General features: G+C 44.5%; 1 protein-coding gene across 1 annotated transcript in view; it reads left to right on the top strand.

The window, feature by feature from the left end:
- The window catches only part of LOC310853872 (inactive dipeptidyl peptidase 10-like), a gene marked incomplete at both ends in the record, with an annotated part of 61,946 nt that overhangs the window by 26,121 nt on the left and 19,963 nt on the right, over window positions 1-15,862 (top strand). Inside the window, 9 exons of the mRNA XM_083758346.1 lie at window positions 248-322; window positions 2,058-2,110; window positions 2,561-2,642; window positions 10,494-10,614; window positions 11,209-11,363; window positions 12,124-12,221; window positions 13,900-14,023; window positions 14,372-14,410; window positions 14,910-15,017. Coding sequence (XP_083614472.1) covers window positions 248-322; window positions 2,058-2,110; window positions 2,561-2,642; window positions 10,494-10,614; window positions 11,209-11,363; window positions 12,124-12,221; window positions 13,900-14,023; window positions 14,372-14,410; window positions 14,910-15,017 — 855 coding nt within the window. The remainder of the gene's footprint in view (window positions 1-247; window positions 323-2,057; window positions 2,111-2,560; window positions 2,643-10,493; window positions 10,615-11,208; window positions 11,364-12,123; window positions 12,222-13,899; window positions 14,024-14,371; window positions 14,411-14,909; window positions 15,018-15,862) is intronic.

Here is a 15,862-nt window from a genome sequence, read left to right as displayed (position 1 = left end):
GTGTTGTAACCTCGCCATACCTTCAATAGTTGCTCTCTTGATTAGAAATTAGAAATTGATGTTCAAAAATATTGTCATACATTGACTTACATTGTAAACTCTGCATTTCAAGCTTGTAGATCTGCTACTTTTGATGCTTTTTTGTGACGTATGATCAAGAGGTTAAAATATGGAGATAAGACGTTTCTACCTGGCTGCAATGTTATCGACCTTTCACCAGTTGAATTTATCTTGTGTCTGACTGCAGGTGGCGTTCAAAGTGGCCAAATACTCCCTGTCTCCAGACCTCGAGTATGCACTCTTCGCCTACGATGTCAAGCAGGTAGGTTTGCAATTAAAACACAGCCTCTGCTAAAACCATGTTGCACACATGTTAACAACACAGGTCTGCTTTGGAAATTATACAACACACTTTCAAGACAACAAACGGGTGACTTCTTGCGCGGGATAAACGTCTGACTGGAAGGAGGTACCCGACCCTGGAAGGAGGTACCCGGCCTGTGACCGACGGCAAATATTGACTAGGGGAAATATTAGTTATATATTCTGTCCCTTGCGGGACATAACTCGGACTTTGCAACTCTCTGCAAAAATAGCAGACCTACAAGCTCGTATCGCGATATGAGCTTGTAGATCTGCTATTTTTCAATAGCTAAAGCATAACATGATGCCAACACCAAAATGGGTGCCCGGTCAGAATGGGTTAAAAGAATACCCATATAGTTGTAGTGTGCCAATGCGACACACTTGTGAGCTAGTTGTAGATTGACTATTTTTGGGCAAAGAGATTAGGTTTAGAGGGAATTACTAAAGCCCAGAATGACCCTGGTCTACTAAGTATTTTAAGTGCTTTTTCCAACTTTTCTATCAAGTTTTTACTGAATTTGTCTGGGCATTTTCTCCTGTGGCGTGGTTTGGGAACATGGAAAAACAACAACAAACGAATCCAACCAAATTGTTAAGTAAGCTCATGGGGGAGTCACAGCTTAGCGGAGTTGTGTTTTTCTCAGCTACTGCAGAAGGGACAAAAACTAAACTATTCTTCAGAAGCGTTCGCAAACCTTAGGGGTCCCACTCAGACCCGCTGTGGAAAGCCCAGGCTCTACAGAGTGAACTGTTCCCTGTGGCAGTGAATCAAGCAAAACAGTGAGCACACAGAATTTAAAAGCTCACACCCGTGTGAAGTGAGGTGCGCTCTTATCATCATACATCATCCCATTCTGCACAATTTGCGTCCTCACTTTTATCTTCATGTACTTTGCTCAGCCAAACAAAGTGTTCAACTTGGTAAAGCCAAGCAGGGGCGAAACGTTCATTTTGTTTTGTTAAACAAATATTATTTTTGGGTTTGTATTTAAAGAAACTGTGGGGCTGTTCATATCCTACCTTTTCTTACATTATAGAATAGATATGATGACATTTGAGAGTGATTGGTGAGACCAAAGCACCTGCGTCACTAACCTTTTTACATATAGAATAGATGTGGTGATGACATTTGAGACTGATTGGTAGAATAGATGTGGTGATGACATTTGAGAGTGATTGGTAGAATAGATGTGGTGATGACATTTTGAGAGTGATTGGTGAGACCAAAGTGTGTGCGTTTTCCCTCATTGATTTCAGTCTTTGTTTACTGCTGAACTTGCTGAAGGAGTCTCACCAGGGTTTAGAAAACAATGTAGCAAAACAACCACCAAAACAGGACGAGCTGTCTAGTCTTGTTTATAGTCGATATTTCTGTCGACTTTTCAGTCTGGCAGATATTGAAATGTCGTGTTTGGTGAACAAGAGAACCGGGAGGTTCAAGAAGTGATGTTCTTTACTGTGTCAACCTGCATTATTGAAGATTGTAAAATATACTAGCTCGAATCCGGCTGGTTTTGAGCTTGTAGATCTTAGTGATCAAAAGAGCTACAAAATAAATAAATCTCATTCTGCATGAGAGCTAAATCAGAAACTAGTAAAAAATACAACGAAATTGAGGTAGCAGCTCTCAAACTGGACAAAACGATGAAAGTGCAGGACAAACACATTTGTTGAACACCTTGTCATTGCAGGTGTATCGTTATTCGTACACTGCGTCCTACATCCTGTACGACCTGGACACCAGGTAAGACATTTCACCTCGCTCGATATTCTATTTCTGTACTGTCACACACTGTCCTTTCCTCATGTCTGGCTTGATTGATTGATTGAATACTTGATTAGTCAGAAATGTTAACAACGACGTGGTACAGTCGGACATCAAGGCTGAAAGGATGACGCAAAAAGAAAGTACCGGGGACCATTGTGGTCCTGTCATGTATGAAATTAATAATTAATAACATAAAAACAAATCCACAATAATATGTCATGCAAAACACTATTACCGTACGTACTAAAGAGAAAAGGGAAAAACGGTAGCAGTGGATGACGTCGCCTCCTTTTGATGGGAAATCATATTTCAATACTGCTGTTTGTACCACCTGATGCACACACTGTGGCATTATCTATTCAGCAACGTGTGTGTGTGTGTGTGTGTGTGTGTGTGTGTGTGTGTGTGTGTGTGCGTGCGCATCAGGGAGGTGTTGGAGCTGAACCCGCCAGAGGTCCAGGATGCGGTGCTCCAACACGCTGCCTGGGGAAGACGAGGACAACAGCTGGTACGTCTGTCTGGGTGACGTGAGTCACGGGTGGATGCTGCTGCTCGCCTCGCGTAGCCAGACTATCACACTGCGTGGATATTAGTCTGCTTCCTCTCTGCATTTTTTTTCATTCTCCGTCCACTTGTTTCAGAGTTGTTGTTGGAGAGTTTATTATTTAGGACCCCAAATCACACCTTGGAAAGCAAGAGTGTCTATTTCAAACAAAGTGTTTTTTTGACTGTCATATTTTGACAGCAGGAATTGCCTGTCTTAATTTGACCCCCCCAGTATTAGGATGTATTACTAGGATGTTTGATATTCATTCATCAGCCAACACTCCCCACTCGCTGACAGGTAGTAACTACCTGTCAGTGGGGAGTGTTGGCTGGGAGGAGCCAAGGAGGCCCTGTACGTCCTCTCGGGGGGGGGGGGGGGGTACTACCTGTCAGTGGGGAGTGTTGGATGATGAATGAATATCTACATCCTAATACTGGGGGTCAAATTATGACAGGCAATTCCTGCTGTCGAAATATGACCCCCCCCAGTCAAAAGACACTTTGTTTGAAATACACTCCTGCTTTCCAAGGTGTGATTTGGGGTCCTAAGGATGAATACAAAATTAATATCAACATCTTAAGCTCTTGAGCTCACATGCCCTTTTGATGTAAATCAAAAGGGGGGGGGGGGGTAACTCCCTGTGAGTGGGTACTAACAGCAGCGAGTCTTCCTGGGGTCCACACAGAACATAGGCGGGTAAAAATATGGTTTGACCCTAAAAAAATTGCAACAAAAGGTTTCTCAACTTTCTTTTGTAGTATTAGGTGTCCTTAATAACATACTAAAAGTTTACCAAAGTTTGACCACCCGAAAGGTGTTATTTTCAAGATGGCCGCAGCCAGTTCTTAAAATACCATTACTCCATTATTCATCCTAGGAAAAAAAAATGGTGTCTAACCCTATGTCTTGGTTATCTAGGAATCCAATTAGCATATATAAATTATATAAAAGTACAATGATATATTAAAGCAATTGTTTATAAGGTTATAACAGTGTAATAGGACATTTCTCTTTTCTATAATGCCGTACTGCTGTATAGGTGAATTCATCACCTATACACAATTCACATTCTGTTGAAGCTTTCAGGAGATTTATTTTGATATACCATAACAATAAGGAATATATTCATTATTACTGGGTGGTACTGTCATGTGACATTTGTAAAAGCATGGCTGCCAAGTGATAGACTGCATGGGAATATTACACAAATCATGAATGTCTGCCCTTTTTTTTGTAAAGGTGTCTGGCAATAATAATAATAAAAATAAGTCCCCTTTAAGGGTAGTGTTTCCCAAACTGTGGGCCGGGACAAACATTGTGAAAATAGGCAATCTATAAAAGCTCACAACGCTGAGTGTCTTTGCAGCAAACACACTCAGTCAGTAGAACCAAATGGCCACTTGTCTGGTCTATGGGGAAGATGGACTCCTCAGTGGGGATACAGTGGAGAGAAATGGCCCCTCATGGGCCTAGAGCAGGGGTGTCGAACTCAACTTGGGGCGAGGGCCGCATTGGTCAAAAGGTCACTTGATGGGGGCCACAACCAGTTGCGGACGCACGCTCGATGTCTCATAGGGGATTCACACTATGGTCCCGGGTGCGCACTCGGGACCACTTGGCAGATGTTGTGGTAGTGTGAATGATGCGTACCGTTTCCTTGGGAGCGGATCGCCCAACCGTCCCCGGGACTGCATGGGGGGAGGGTCTCTGGACCGTTGAAGTGTATTCAGATATGGATCGTTCCAATGTGAATGCATGCGTACCTAAAGAAGGAAGTGGACTGTTTTTTTTTAAAGAACGTGACATAATCTCTAGTCGACGAGCCAAGCGTCAACAAAGAAAAACACAGCCGCTGCACGATGCGTAACACCAGCGCATTTCTCAATGCCGCCCTTCTCCTGTTGAATCTGCTTATACGCGCAGCACCGCGCTGATCTTATTCTGCGGACTACACGTGGCTCTTGGGCTTTGCTTGGCACAGTTTCCAAAGTAAAACAAAATAATAACTAGATAAAGTGCCAATCGGCACAGGTCTCCACCAGGATTCTTCCTCAGCCTAGTGGGAATATGCGTGCACAGTTTCATCGCAATCGGACGCTGCGTTGAGGAGTTGTGGCGATTTGTACAAAGCGGGCTACTCCTGAAAACTGTAGGAGCCAATCATGGCCAATCAGGATGGAATATGAGAAATCAAACAAACCTGTCTTGATCACATGACTATGGAGATCATGTGTACCGATTTGCGTGAAATTTGGATAAGATGTGAAGGAGTAATAATAGAAAATGTGTTTTACATATGTCGGCCTCCTGGTGGCGCTATAAAGAGCAGATGTGAAAAATTCCAGGCAAAGGTTTTTCCTTGGCCTCTAGGGAGTTGGCATACAAAGTTATCCACAGATCTGTGCAGTTAGAGGTAAAAACACTTTTGGGCCAGTTATAGCGCCACCTTGAGGCTGAGTTGAAATTGTTCATGTGGCATTTCGTCCTCGGCCTAGTGGGAATGTGGGTGCACAATTTCACGGAAATCACGCGATGTGTTCATGATTTGCAGCATTTTGTTTGAAACTGAGCACTCAGGAAGCCAATCTTAACCAATCAGGATGGAGTCTGAGAAATCTGAAAGACCGGTTTGGTTGAATGGCTCTAGAGAGACTGTGTACCAATTTGCGTGATGTTTGGACAAAATCTGTAGGTATACTGTGCAAAAACTTGTTTTGCACAAAGCGGCCTCCTGGTGGCGCTATAACAGGCCGTTCTGGAAAGTTTGGGGCAGAGGTTCATAGTTGGCATCCAGGGAGTGTGTGTGCAAAATTTGGCATCGACCAGGTTAACGGTGGCCGAGATTAGCTGCTCACGGACGGACGGACGGACACACGGACACACGGACGGACGGACACACGGACGGACGGAGTGCAAAACATACTCTCCCCCATGCCTTCGGCTGGTGGAGACAATAATGCTAAAGTAGAATCCATAGCAAACTAATACACTGGAGCACAGAACTGACTGACACAGTGAATAGCAGGCAGGCTCACAGTGAAGTAGTATAACGGCAAAAAGCCAAAGAGGCAATGCAATTCAGTGTGTCTGGATTTATTTGAGACAATGTCGCACAGTTGATGGTCAGTGTCCGTGCGCGCCAGCCATCAAGCACACCGTCATCATGAGGATTGTGTGTTATGCAAGTGTACCCGGGTGCGCTGTTGAATCTCGGGCAATGTGAATCATGGCCATAGGGGACCAGGCAACCGTATTCAGAAACGGTTCCAATGAAACGGATTCAGTCCGTCTCAGTGTGAATCCCCTATTAGTCAGTCACTGCTATAATATCTATCTATCTATCTATCTATCTATCTATCTATGCTCAGACCCAGCCAGCCAGCCAGCCACACACATAGTGCTCAGACCCAGCCAGCCAGCAAGCCACACACATAGTGCTCAGACCCAGCCAGCCACACACATAGCTCCATAAGGGAGTGGTTGCACCACTCAAAAAATCTTCAAAAAACTGAAGAGGCTACTGGAGATTGGAGAACCTGATTTGGACATGATCTGATGCAGGACAATATTATGTCACTATGACAGAAAGAGAAGATGGGTCTGGCCACATTCATTCACCCCATAATCTCAGTGGAAATTGGGGAATATGTTGACAATAGTCGACAGCTCTGCCGATTAATAATCGATTAATTGAACCCACCCCCCATATTAATCAATATCACAACATGGAGGTCTTAGAACTACCACCACAGGGACAGACAAGCCCCAATCTCTCAAGCTCTCAAGTGCCCCATAGCTTTAATGGGACATGTACTGTATGAGCCACCTCAGACATGCATAGAGGAGAAGACCATGAGGGTCTTCTTAACTTTGCTCTTCTGTGCTCCAAGTCCCCAGGGAGAAATCCAGTGACCCCCACTCCCCATACTCCCCTGTACCCACCTGAGGGGAACCCTAGGCCCACTAAACTCTAGACCGGACCCCCCTTTACCTTCTCACCCAACCCCACCTATCATACTCCCCTCTGCACCCGGTAGAGACTTAGGTTCTGACTACTCTGCACTAAGAGTAAGTAGAGCGTCGCAGTCCCGCCCCGTCGAGAGAGACGGAGAAGAAATCACTGTTCATTTTCCTCATAGACTTTTCAAAAAGTATTTATTTAAAGATGTTTACACTGCGGACAAAGCCAACTCTTGTCGTGACAAATCATGATATTAAACACAATGTTTTGGGCCAAACAAAGAATTAGAAAGTAGAAAAGAACAGCAGATTACAACACTTGTTGTTTTTCTTCTTTGTAATTATTTGTTTGGTCCAAAATATTGTGTTTGTTGTCATGATTTGTCACGACAAGAGTTGGCTTTGTACGACGCTTATAATGTCTTTCAATAAATAAGTTTCTAAATGTCTATGGGAAAAATGCATTGGGAATTATTTCCTGGGCCTGGCGTCGTCATGAAAGGGGGCGGGACTGCGACGCTCTATAATGCCAGAAATTAGTTTTGGGTGGGGTGTATAATGATGAATTATTTACAGTAGTTTGAGCCAAAGTTTATCCACCAAGCTATCCAAAACGTTTCAATATTGCAATCATGTAGGCTATTATCTATCAACTGACAATATTCTCTGCCACAACCTTCTGAATTACTGAAAATTGTGACTATTAGTTTTGTTGTGTTTTGAGGATATCTTGAAACCTTATTCCAAAAAATATATAAATATTCAGACATTTATTAAATATTTAGTTTAGTTAACTTGAAACTGGTGACTATTTCAGAGGGTTTTAACAGTGTCACAAACACAATATTGGATTTCACAATTATCTAATTGTATCTCTGCAATTTGAACAAGTTCAATGGACTCCTAGACCCCAAAAACATAGGGTTAGACACAAAAAGTACTTGTCTAGGATGAATAATGAAGGAGTTAGGCTATTTTAATGGTTTTTAGGCCATCTTGGACGCCATCTTGAAAATAACACCTTTCGGGTGATCAAACTTTGGTAAACTTTTAGTATGTTATTAGGGACACCTAATACTACAAAAAACTGTTGAGAAACCTTTTGTTGCAATTTTTTTAGGGTAAGGTGCTTTTTTTCATAGATTTACTCGCCTAACATAAGAACAGGACATTTAACAGTAGGCCTACATTACAGGACGATGATAAAAGAAAAATACAAAGTATTAATTTGTCCTTAAACCATTGACTTTCATATCATCCATCAACACACTAATTGCACGAGGAAATTATCGTCATAATTGCAGCCATACACGATTCAAATTCTGGTGGGATGCATTGTGGTTTATACTGTTTGCCTGCTGGCTCTCCTCTCTCCCATCAGTGGGAGAGTTGCCACGTCTCTCCTCTCTCCCATCAGTGGGAGAGTTGCCACGACTCTCCTCTCTCCCATCAGTGGGAGAGTTGCCACGTCTCTCCTCTCTCCCATCAGTGGGAGAGTTGCCACGACTCTCCTCTCTCCCATCAGTGGGAGAGTTGCCACGTCTCGCCTCTCTCCCATCAGTGGGAGAGTTGCCACGTCTCTCCTCTCTCCCATCAGTGGGAGAGTTGCCACGTCTCTCCTCTCTCCCATCAGTGGGAGAGTTGCCACGACTCTCCTCTCTCCCATCAGTGGGAGAGTTGCCACGTCTCTCCTCTCTCCCATCAGTGGGAGAGTTGCCACGACTCTCCTCTCTCCCATCAGTGGGAGAGTTGCCACGACTCTCCTCTCTCCCATCAGTGGGAGAGTTGCCACGTCTCGCCTCTCTCCCATCAGTGGGAGAGTTGCCACGACTCTCCTCTCTCCCATCAGTGGGAGAGTTGCCACGTCTCTCCTCTCTCCCATCAGTGGGAGAGTTGCCACGACTCTCCTCTCTCCCATCAGTGGGAGAGTTGCCACGACTCTCCTCTCTCCCATCAGTGGGAGAGTTGCCACGTCTCGCCTCTCTCCCATCAGTGGGAGAGTTGCCACGTCTCTCCTCTCTCCCATCAGTGGGAGAGTTGCCACGTCTCTCCTCTCTCCCATCAGTGGGAGAGTTGCCACGTCTCTCCTCTCTCCCATCAGTGGGAGAGTTGCCACGTCTCTCCTCTCTCCCATCAGTGGGAGAGTTGCCACGTCTCTCCTCTCTCCCATCAGTGGGAGAGTTGCCACGTCTCTCCTCTCTCCCATCAGTGGGAGAGTTGCCACGTCTCTCCTCTCTCCCATCAGTGGGAGAGTTGCCACGTCTCTCCTCTCTCCCATCAGTGGGAGAGTTGCCACGTCTCTCCTCTCTCTCCCATCAGTGGGAGAGTTGCCACGTCGATCATTCAAGCCAGATTGCTGGATTGGACTTGCTGTGTAATTTGCATCCGCACCATTTCCCCCGCCGTGTTAATGTGGAATGGATCATGATGCCTCTGTCAGGTGGAAACCCCATATGTCCAAAACGGTTATTGTTCTGTTTTGTTTTGTTTAAATATATAAAAAGTAGCGGATCTACGAACTTGAAACGTGGTGCGAAATGACGCGTTCTGAGCGTCTAGATCTGCTACATCTGCTGATGATGCTTTTGTGTGACGCTGTGGTATAACCAAGTAGGGCGTTACTTTATTAACCCATTCTGACCTGAGATCAGATTCATACGAGGTTTCCACTGGACACACACTGGTCTGATTAACCCATTCTGACCTGAGATCAGATTCTAGAAATGTCAGTCTCTCTTCGATCTTTCAAAAATAGCAGACCTACAAGCTCGTATCGCGCCACTCGGTGGCGCGATATGAGCTTGTAGATCTGCTATTTTTAAATAGCTAAAGCATAACATGATGCTGACACCAAAATGGGTGCCCGGTCAGAATGGGTTAAAGAACACAAAGTATGGACATAAGAAGAACGATATTCAGCCACATGAACACTAGCATCATAAATAATACATCTGTTAGTTTGTTTACGTTACTGTATTTATTTATTTGGACGGGACAGAGTATATTAATGAACGTTGCATTAAAAATGTATCGTAAATTCACCGGATTTAGCAGAGATGCTAATTTCCATCCGTAGTCCCCCCAGACATTGAACACGAAACAAAACTGACAAGACATGAGAGGAGAGCATACAAAAATATAATGCATTTCAAACGCGGTAAAAAAGAGAAAATGAGGAAATATTAAAACTATTGCTAGGGTAGGCCAACTCTATTGTGGACTGACCGTCATATGTGATCACAAGACTGGTTTTTTTTTAGCTACTGTTAAACTTGTAGATTGAATTGAAGTGAAGAGATTGTGGTGTGGAGAGAGAAAAGGAGGGAACCAGGTATGGAGCCCTGGAGGACCCCAGTCAATGAAGTATCGTTTCTGTCATGCAGAAAACATTTTCGATTCCAACTTAAATTTTCCCCCGTAAATTAATGCACCATCACTTGTTCATACTGTACAGTGTCACACAAAAGTAGCAGATCTACAAGCTCGGAACGCGTTGCTTCACGCTTGCGTTTCGAGTTTATAGATCTGCAAATATCTTTGAATCTGAATCCTGACGTATAACTGTTTTGGGCATATGAGGTTTCCACCGTTATAGAATTTAAGTGGTTGAATTAACCCATTCTGACCGGGCACCCATTTTGGTGTCGGCATCATGTTATGCTTTAGCTATTGAAAAATAGCAGATCTACAAGCTCATATCGCGCCACCGAGTGGCGCGATACGAGCTTGTAGGTCTGCTATTTTTGAAAAAAATCGAAGAACGACTGACATTTTTAGAATCTGATCTCAGGTCAGAATGGGTTAACACTCTTGGATTTGTTTGTGTGCTGCGGTCGCCTCATTCTCTGTCAGGTCTACATCTTTGAGAACAACATTTACTACCAGCCGGACGTCAGGAGCAAGTCTCTGCGAATCACCTCTTCGGGCATGGAGGGGGTCATCTTCAACGGGATGGCTGACTGGCTGTATGAAGGTTAGCACGATTGATTACAGTATTGACAGGAGTTGGTTGTGGTCCAAATATTTGTGCTCTGTGATCGAGGAAACGAAAGTAGTGATTCCATTCACTCTCAATGAGAATGTTTTTGTAGCGTGAGGTGGCTTGATGTACAAGTACACCCCCTGGACATGATGTGCAAGTACACCCCCTGGACATGATGTATAAGTTTAGTACACGTCCTGGACATGAAGCTAGTATGACTCAGGGACTTACCCCCAATCCAACCTTTGATCTGGGTCCCATTTGACCTGCCAATATCAGGGCGGACACTTGTGGCAAGAGTCACCACTGAGCTGTTTAGGAAGAAAACTGGTCTTAAAATCACACTTTTATCACACAAACAAACAGACAAAGCAAATATCGGGACTAACTGTCGAGGCTGAATGGCTATACGACACACTTTTTCTGTGCAGGAGCTAAGAGAAGAGGTAGGAGCTTCTCTTAATAGTAAGTAGTTAATTGTATTAGTAAGGCCGATGGAGTATCTTTCTTTTAGTAGTGAGGCTGTGGGTGTGTTTTTCCAAAAATAAATTGATTAAATTGTTTGTTTTGTGGGTTGCTACTTAGAGGAGATCCTGCACTCCCACCTGGCCCACTGGTGGTCTCCTGACGGGGACAAACTGGCCTACCTTGCCATCAACGACAGCCGGGTGCCCAATATGGCTCTGCCCCAGTTCACTGGAAGCACCTACCCCAAAGGACTACAATACCCATACCCCATGGTAAGACTATCCTCAAAGGACTACAAGTACAATACCAAGATCTTGCTCACATTTGTGCCACCGTATGTACTTTAAAAACACTATGCAGCCTTCAAATCCAGTCCTAGATCGTGCTGATCAGAGCAATGGTCACCGAGTTATAGCCACCGAGTTATAGCCAGTTATAGCCATATGACCAGTGTTTGTGAAAGTTTGGTGGGGATCAGACCAACGGTTAACATTTGTGATGGCGGTCCGTCCGCACGCCTACCCTCCCTAGAGAATTTGAATATAGGATGAGATGGACATAGACAGCATATCCATTATCCACCTCTTGAAATTAAGGAGATTAATCGAATAAGTTATAGTTTAGCCTGCAACTCATTTGACTTTGATCAAACAAACGTATCTTTCCTGCCTCAGTTCTAATAGGCGGGTACTTACAGTGCAAATTATCCAGTGACCCCATCCTGCAGAGTCCTGTCGGATAGGTTTTTTGAACAAAATAAAACTATTTTTAGTCAAGTTCTTCTCTCCGATTACACTCCCTGCTTTGTGCGTGCGCGAGTGTTCGCCCGTCCTGTAAGCTATCTTCGAGATGCAGAGGATCAGCCGAAACCAGGAAGGAAAAAAAAAACCCTGTTGAAAACCTAAACCTACACTGTGTGCTCGGAGTGGAATCTCCGGTGTTCCTTTTAACCGGAGTGTTAAAACGGACGCTGTGTCATTGACCGACCGTCGTGCCTGCCTGAACCTTCCTGTGTGCGTCTCCTGTTTCCAGGCGGGTCAGACCAACCCGGCGGTGAGGCTGTCGGTGGTCAACCTGTTCGGAGCCACACACTCCCAGGACCTGATGCCCCCTCATCACTTCACGTCCAGGTGACACCTCGCTCACACCTGTGCTGCACGGCACGGCACGCATTTCAATGCTTAACCCATTCTGACCTGAGATCAGATTCATACGAGGTTTCCGCCGGACAAACACTGGGTCTGATGAACCCATTCTGACCTGAGATCAGATTCTAAAAATGTCAGTCGTTCTTTGATTTTTCAAAAATAGCAGACCTACAAGCTCGTATCGCGCCACTCGGTGGCGCGATATGAGCTTGTAGATCTGCTATTTTTAAATAGCTAAAGCATAACATGATGCCGACACCAAAATGGGTGCCCGGTCAGAATGGGTTAATCCAATATTCTACGCTGCCTAGATTGTCTTATTACCTTTGGAGCATACGTCGAAGTATTTGCAGCTTTGATCCACGAAAGTCCGGCAGAAAATAGTCCGATGGTTTGTTGTTGAAGAGAAAAACATGCCGCCATTACAATGCGAAACGGCAACAGCATCCACAGCATGTTGTAGTCCAAACAAACACACCGACCACTTGCATTGAGCTCATTTTCCCAGAAGCCCTAGCAGCCCAGAGCATGGCTTGATTTCCGGTCCACGACAAATCCGCTCTTTCTTTTTAATTATAAAAAAACGGCAAATTAAACAAATAGCAGGTTTAGCGTATTAAGCAGGGGAGAACGTTGGATTAAATAATTCAAAGTCCTCAAAGTGTTACGTTTATTTCACTGGTTACCAAACACTGGGTCGCTGACACATTATCACCATCGGGGCCCATGACGTAAATCACTGTCAAGTGCACGGTCATGTGCCCGAGACGGAGATTGATAATCTCCGTCAAATTAGTGCTATGAAAACTGATCGCATCGCTCTACAGCCTAGAGGCGTTTGCTGACGATGGGCACATTTTATTAATGGATTAAATAGGCCCGGACCGGTCCAGGCCGTAGCGTAACGGTCTGGGCACCGGACTGGTGATCCAGTCGCGGTGTGCCGCGGGTTCGACTCCCGGACCCGACACGGCCTTTACCGCATGTCATCCCCCCATCTCTCTCTCGTTTCCTGTCAGCCTACTGTCTATCCCTTAAAAAATCAATAAAAAGGCGTAAGCCGCAAAGAAATATCTTAAAAAAAAAAGAAAAATAGGCCCGGACCCTCAAGGTGTTAATGTATGGGTCCCCCTTTGTTTTTGTTTCCTATATTTTGTTTATAATTATTCTTATTTCAAAACAATAAAAAAAAACATTCCAAAATTAAGCAACATTTTTCATGAATTAAAAACAAATTCATTGATCTTTCAAAGTTATTTCATGAATGAAGAGGAATCTAAGAAATTCAATAAATTAGAAAACAAAGGTTTAAGTAGCATTGAAAATAAATTAATAACCGATCTACAAGCTCACAGTGTGGCGCATGGTGAGCTTGTCGATCTGCTATTTTCACTATACAGTAGTTTGGGTCCCGGGCAAGCGTCTAATTTCTCTTTTGGGTTTTTGCACTAACACAAAACGCACAAACACATAATGCATGCACACACACACACACACACACACACACACACACACACACACACACACACACACACACACACAATCAAGTCAGACATTTGGAACAATCAATCAACGTCTCTCTGTTTTTCTGGCTCTTTCTCTCCATCTTTATCTGTCCGTCTCTCTACCTGTATTATCTGTCTGTCTGTCCGTCCAGCAGTGACTTCTATGTAGTGATGGTGAAGTGGGCGAGCAGCTCACACTTGGCCGTACGATGGCTCAACAGGTCCCAGAATGCATCGGTGCTGACGCTGTGTGACGCCACCACTGGAGCTTGTGTTCAGGTGTGTGTATTGGGCACGTGCGAGCAATGCGCAAAGAATTCTACAAATGCCTTCTAAATCAGGGGTAGGCAACCTTTTTGACATAAAGTGCCACGTTTAAATTCTCTTGATGGTCAGTGTGCCATAGTAAAATAGTAAAAACAGATTTTGATTTGATTTCACATCCGGATGAATGATCATTAGACTCAGAGCAATTACTCGCCCATTTCCCAGAGTCCCTCCCCAGTCAGAGTTAGGAGTGTGAATGAATGTAGTTTTATCGTGATGTGCGTGCGTGTTTCTTGGATGTCAGAACGGAGTGATTCCTGCTGAAATGATGACATGAACATGGTGCGTTGTTTGTTGCAGAGATACGAGCAGAGCTCAGACGCCTGGCTCTCCAAGCAGGTATGGATGAATACGCAGCTGTTCGTTGTGCTGTCAACGGCACTTATTTTTTTTACGAGACATACAGACAGACTGTAGATATACAGACGACCTTAACCATCTGCATTCAGAGAGATATTGAGCTTCAATGTTTTCACATTCCATTCTGCCAAATGTAGAAAAAGAAAATCATGTTACAGTCTGTCTACAATGAAAGTATTATCCTCTTCTCCCATTATCACAGTGTTCATTTTGACAGCAACTTTGTTGGTTAGTTAGTTTTAGTCATATTTTGCTCGAGTAAATCTAACAGTTGATATTGTCTACATGAAAGAATGTCTTTTGGCGGGCCTTGATGGCATCGTAATGGCTGATTTTACACTTGGTTGCATGCTGAAAATAGCCACACAAAAAAAGGCTTTGGAGCCTGACTGAAGCAAAACTCATCCATGCAAAAAAGTATGTCACCTGTAAAGCACGTCTTTCTGTCTGTCTTTCCCCCCCCCCCCCCCCCCCCCAGAGCCAGTCTCCAGTGTTCTCCAGAGATGGAAGCAGGTTCTTCCTGACGGTGCCGGTGAGACAGGGAGGTCAGGGTGACTTCCATCACATCGCCATGATCACCAAGAAGGTGACCAATCAATGACCCCCTGCTGTGTCTTTCTCATCTTTTATTTTATGTTTTTATTTTCGTGGAAGCATAAAGTTGGTATGAAATGTGCTCACATTCTTTGCTTAGGTAAAAGTATCATTCTAAAACGGTTAGTCCCAATACTTGATTCTGATTGGCTGGTAGTCATGGTAAATCTCACGATAATCCACACCTTCAATCACTTTATATCATTCCCAGCTGCGTTAAATTGATCCCGCAGCTCTGTAGCTGAACTGGGGAAGGGCAGCACATGATTGCCTTACAAACACTGGCCGTGCGGGTGTCTAAGCACCGCCCGCGCTCATACGACTGTGAACGTGTGGCTCCGGGCGGCCTCGTGAAGACATCAAGCGCCTCGTATTCCCCCGTCACAGAGACTGGCCGAGTAAAAACAAGGAAGTGGCTCGCTCTGGTGGGCGCAAAGCGGCGCAAAGCGTAGCTACTTTTGTGAATTAGGAATAGTTTTGAGGTTAATATTGCTATACATTTGTAACCGTTTTAGAAAAGCAACAAGCCACTCGAGGTTCCAGCTTACCTTGATATTTTATAATGGCCGAGAGGCGTAGTGAGACCCTTTCAGTAACCGGTAACCTGAGACCTCTTGTGGCTTATTTTAACACCCCAATCGCCCAGGATGAAGTTCACGTCCTTTCTATTAGTAACGCCCGACACCCAAGACGAAGTTTTATCCAAAAGACGAAGTTTATTGATATGAAAACGGATCGCATCGCTCCACAGCCTGGGAGCGCCTGTTGCGCAATCCTCGATGTTGCGCAACAGTGAGACGTCATCGAAAATGTTCCCCCCCTGTTTGGCCGGCGACA

The sequence above is a fragment of the Protomyctophum parallelum genome (genome assembly GCF_964188405.1).
Source record: "Protomyctophum parallelum genome assembly, chromosome: 23".
Classification (NCBI taxonomy): domain Eukaryota; kingdom Metazoa; phylum Chordata; class Actinopteri; order Myctophiformes; family Myctophidae; genus Protomyctophum; species Protomyctophum parallelum.
This window is presented reverse-complemented; position numbering and strand designations above follow the sequence as displayed.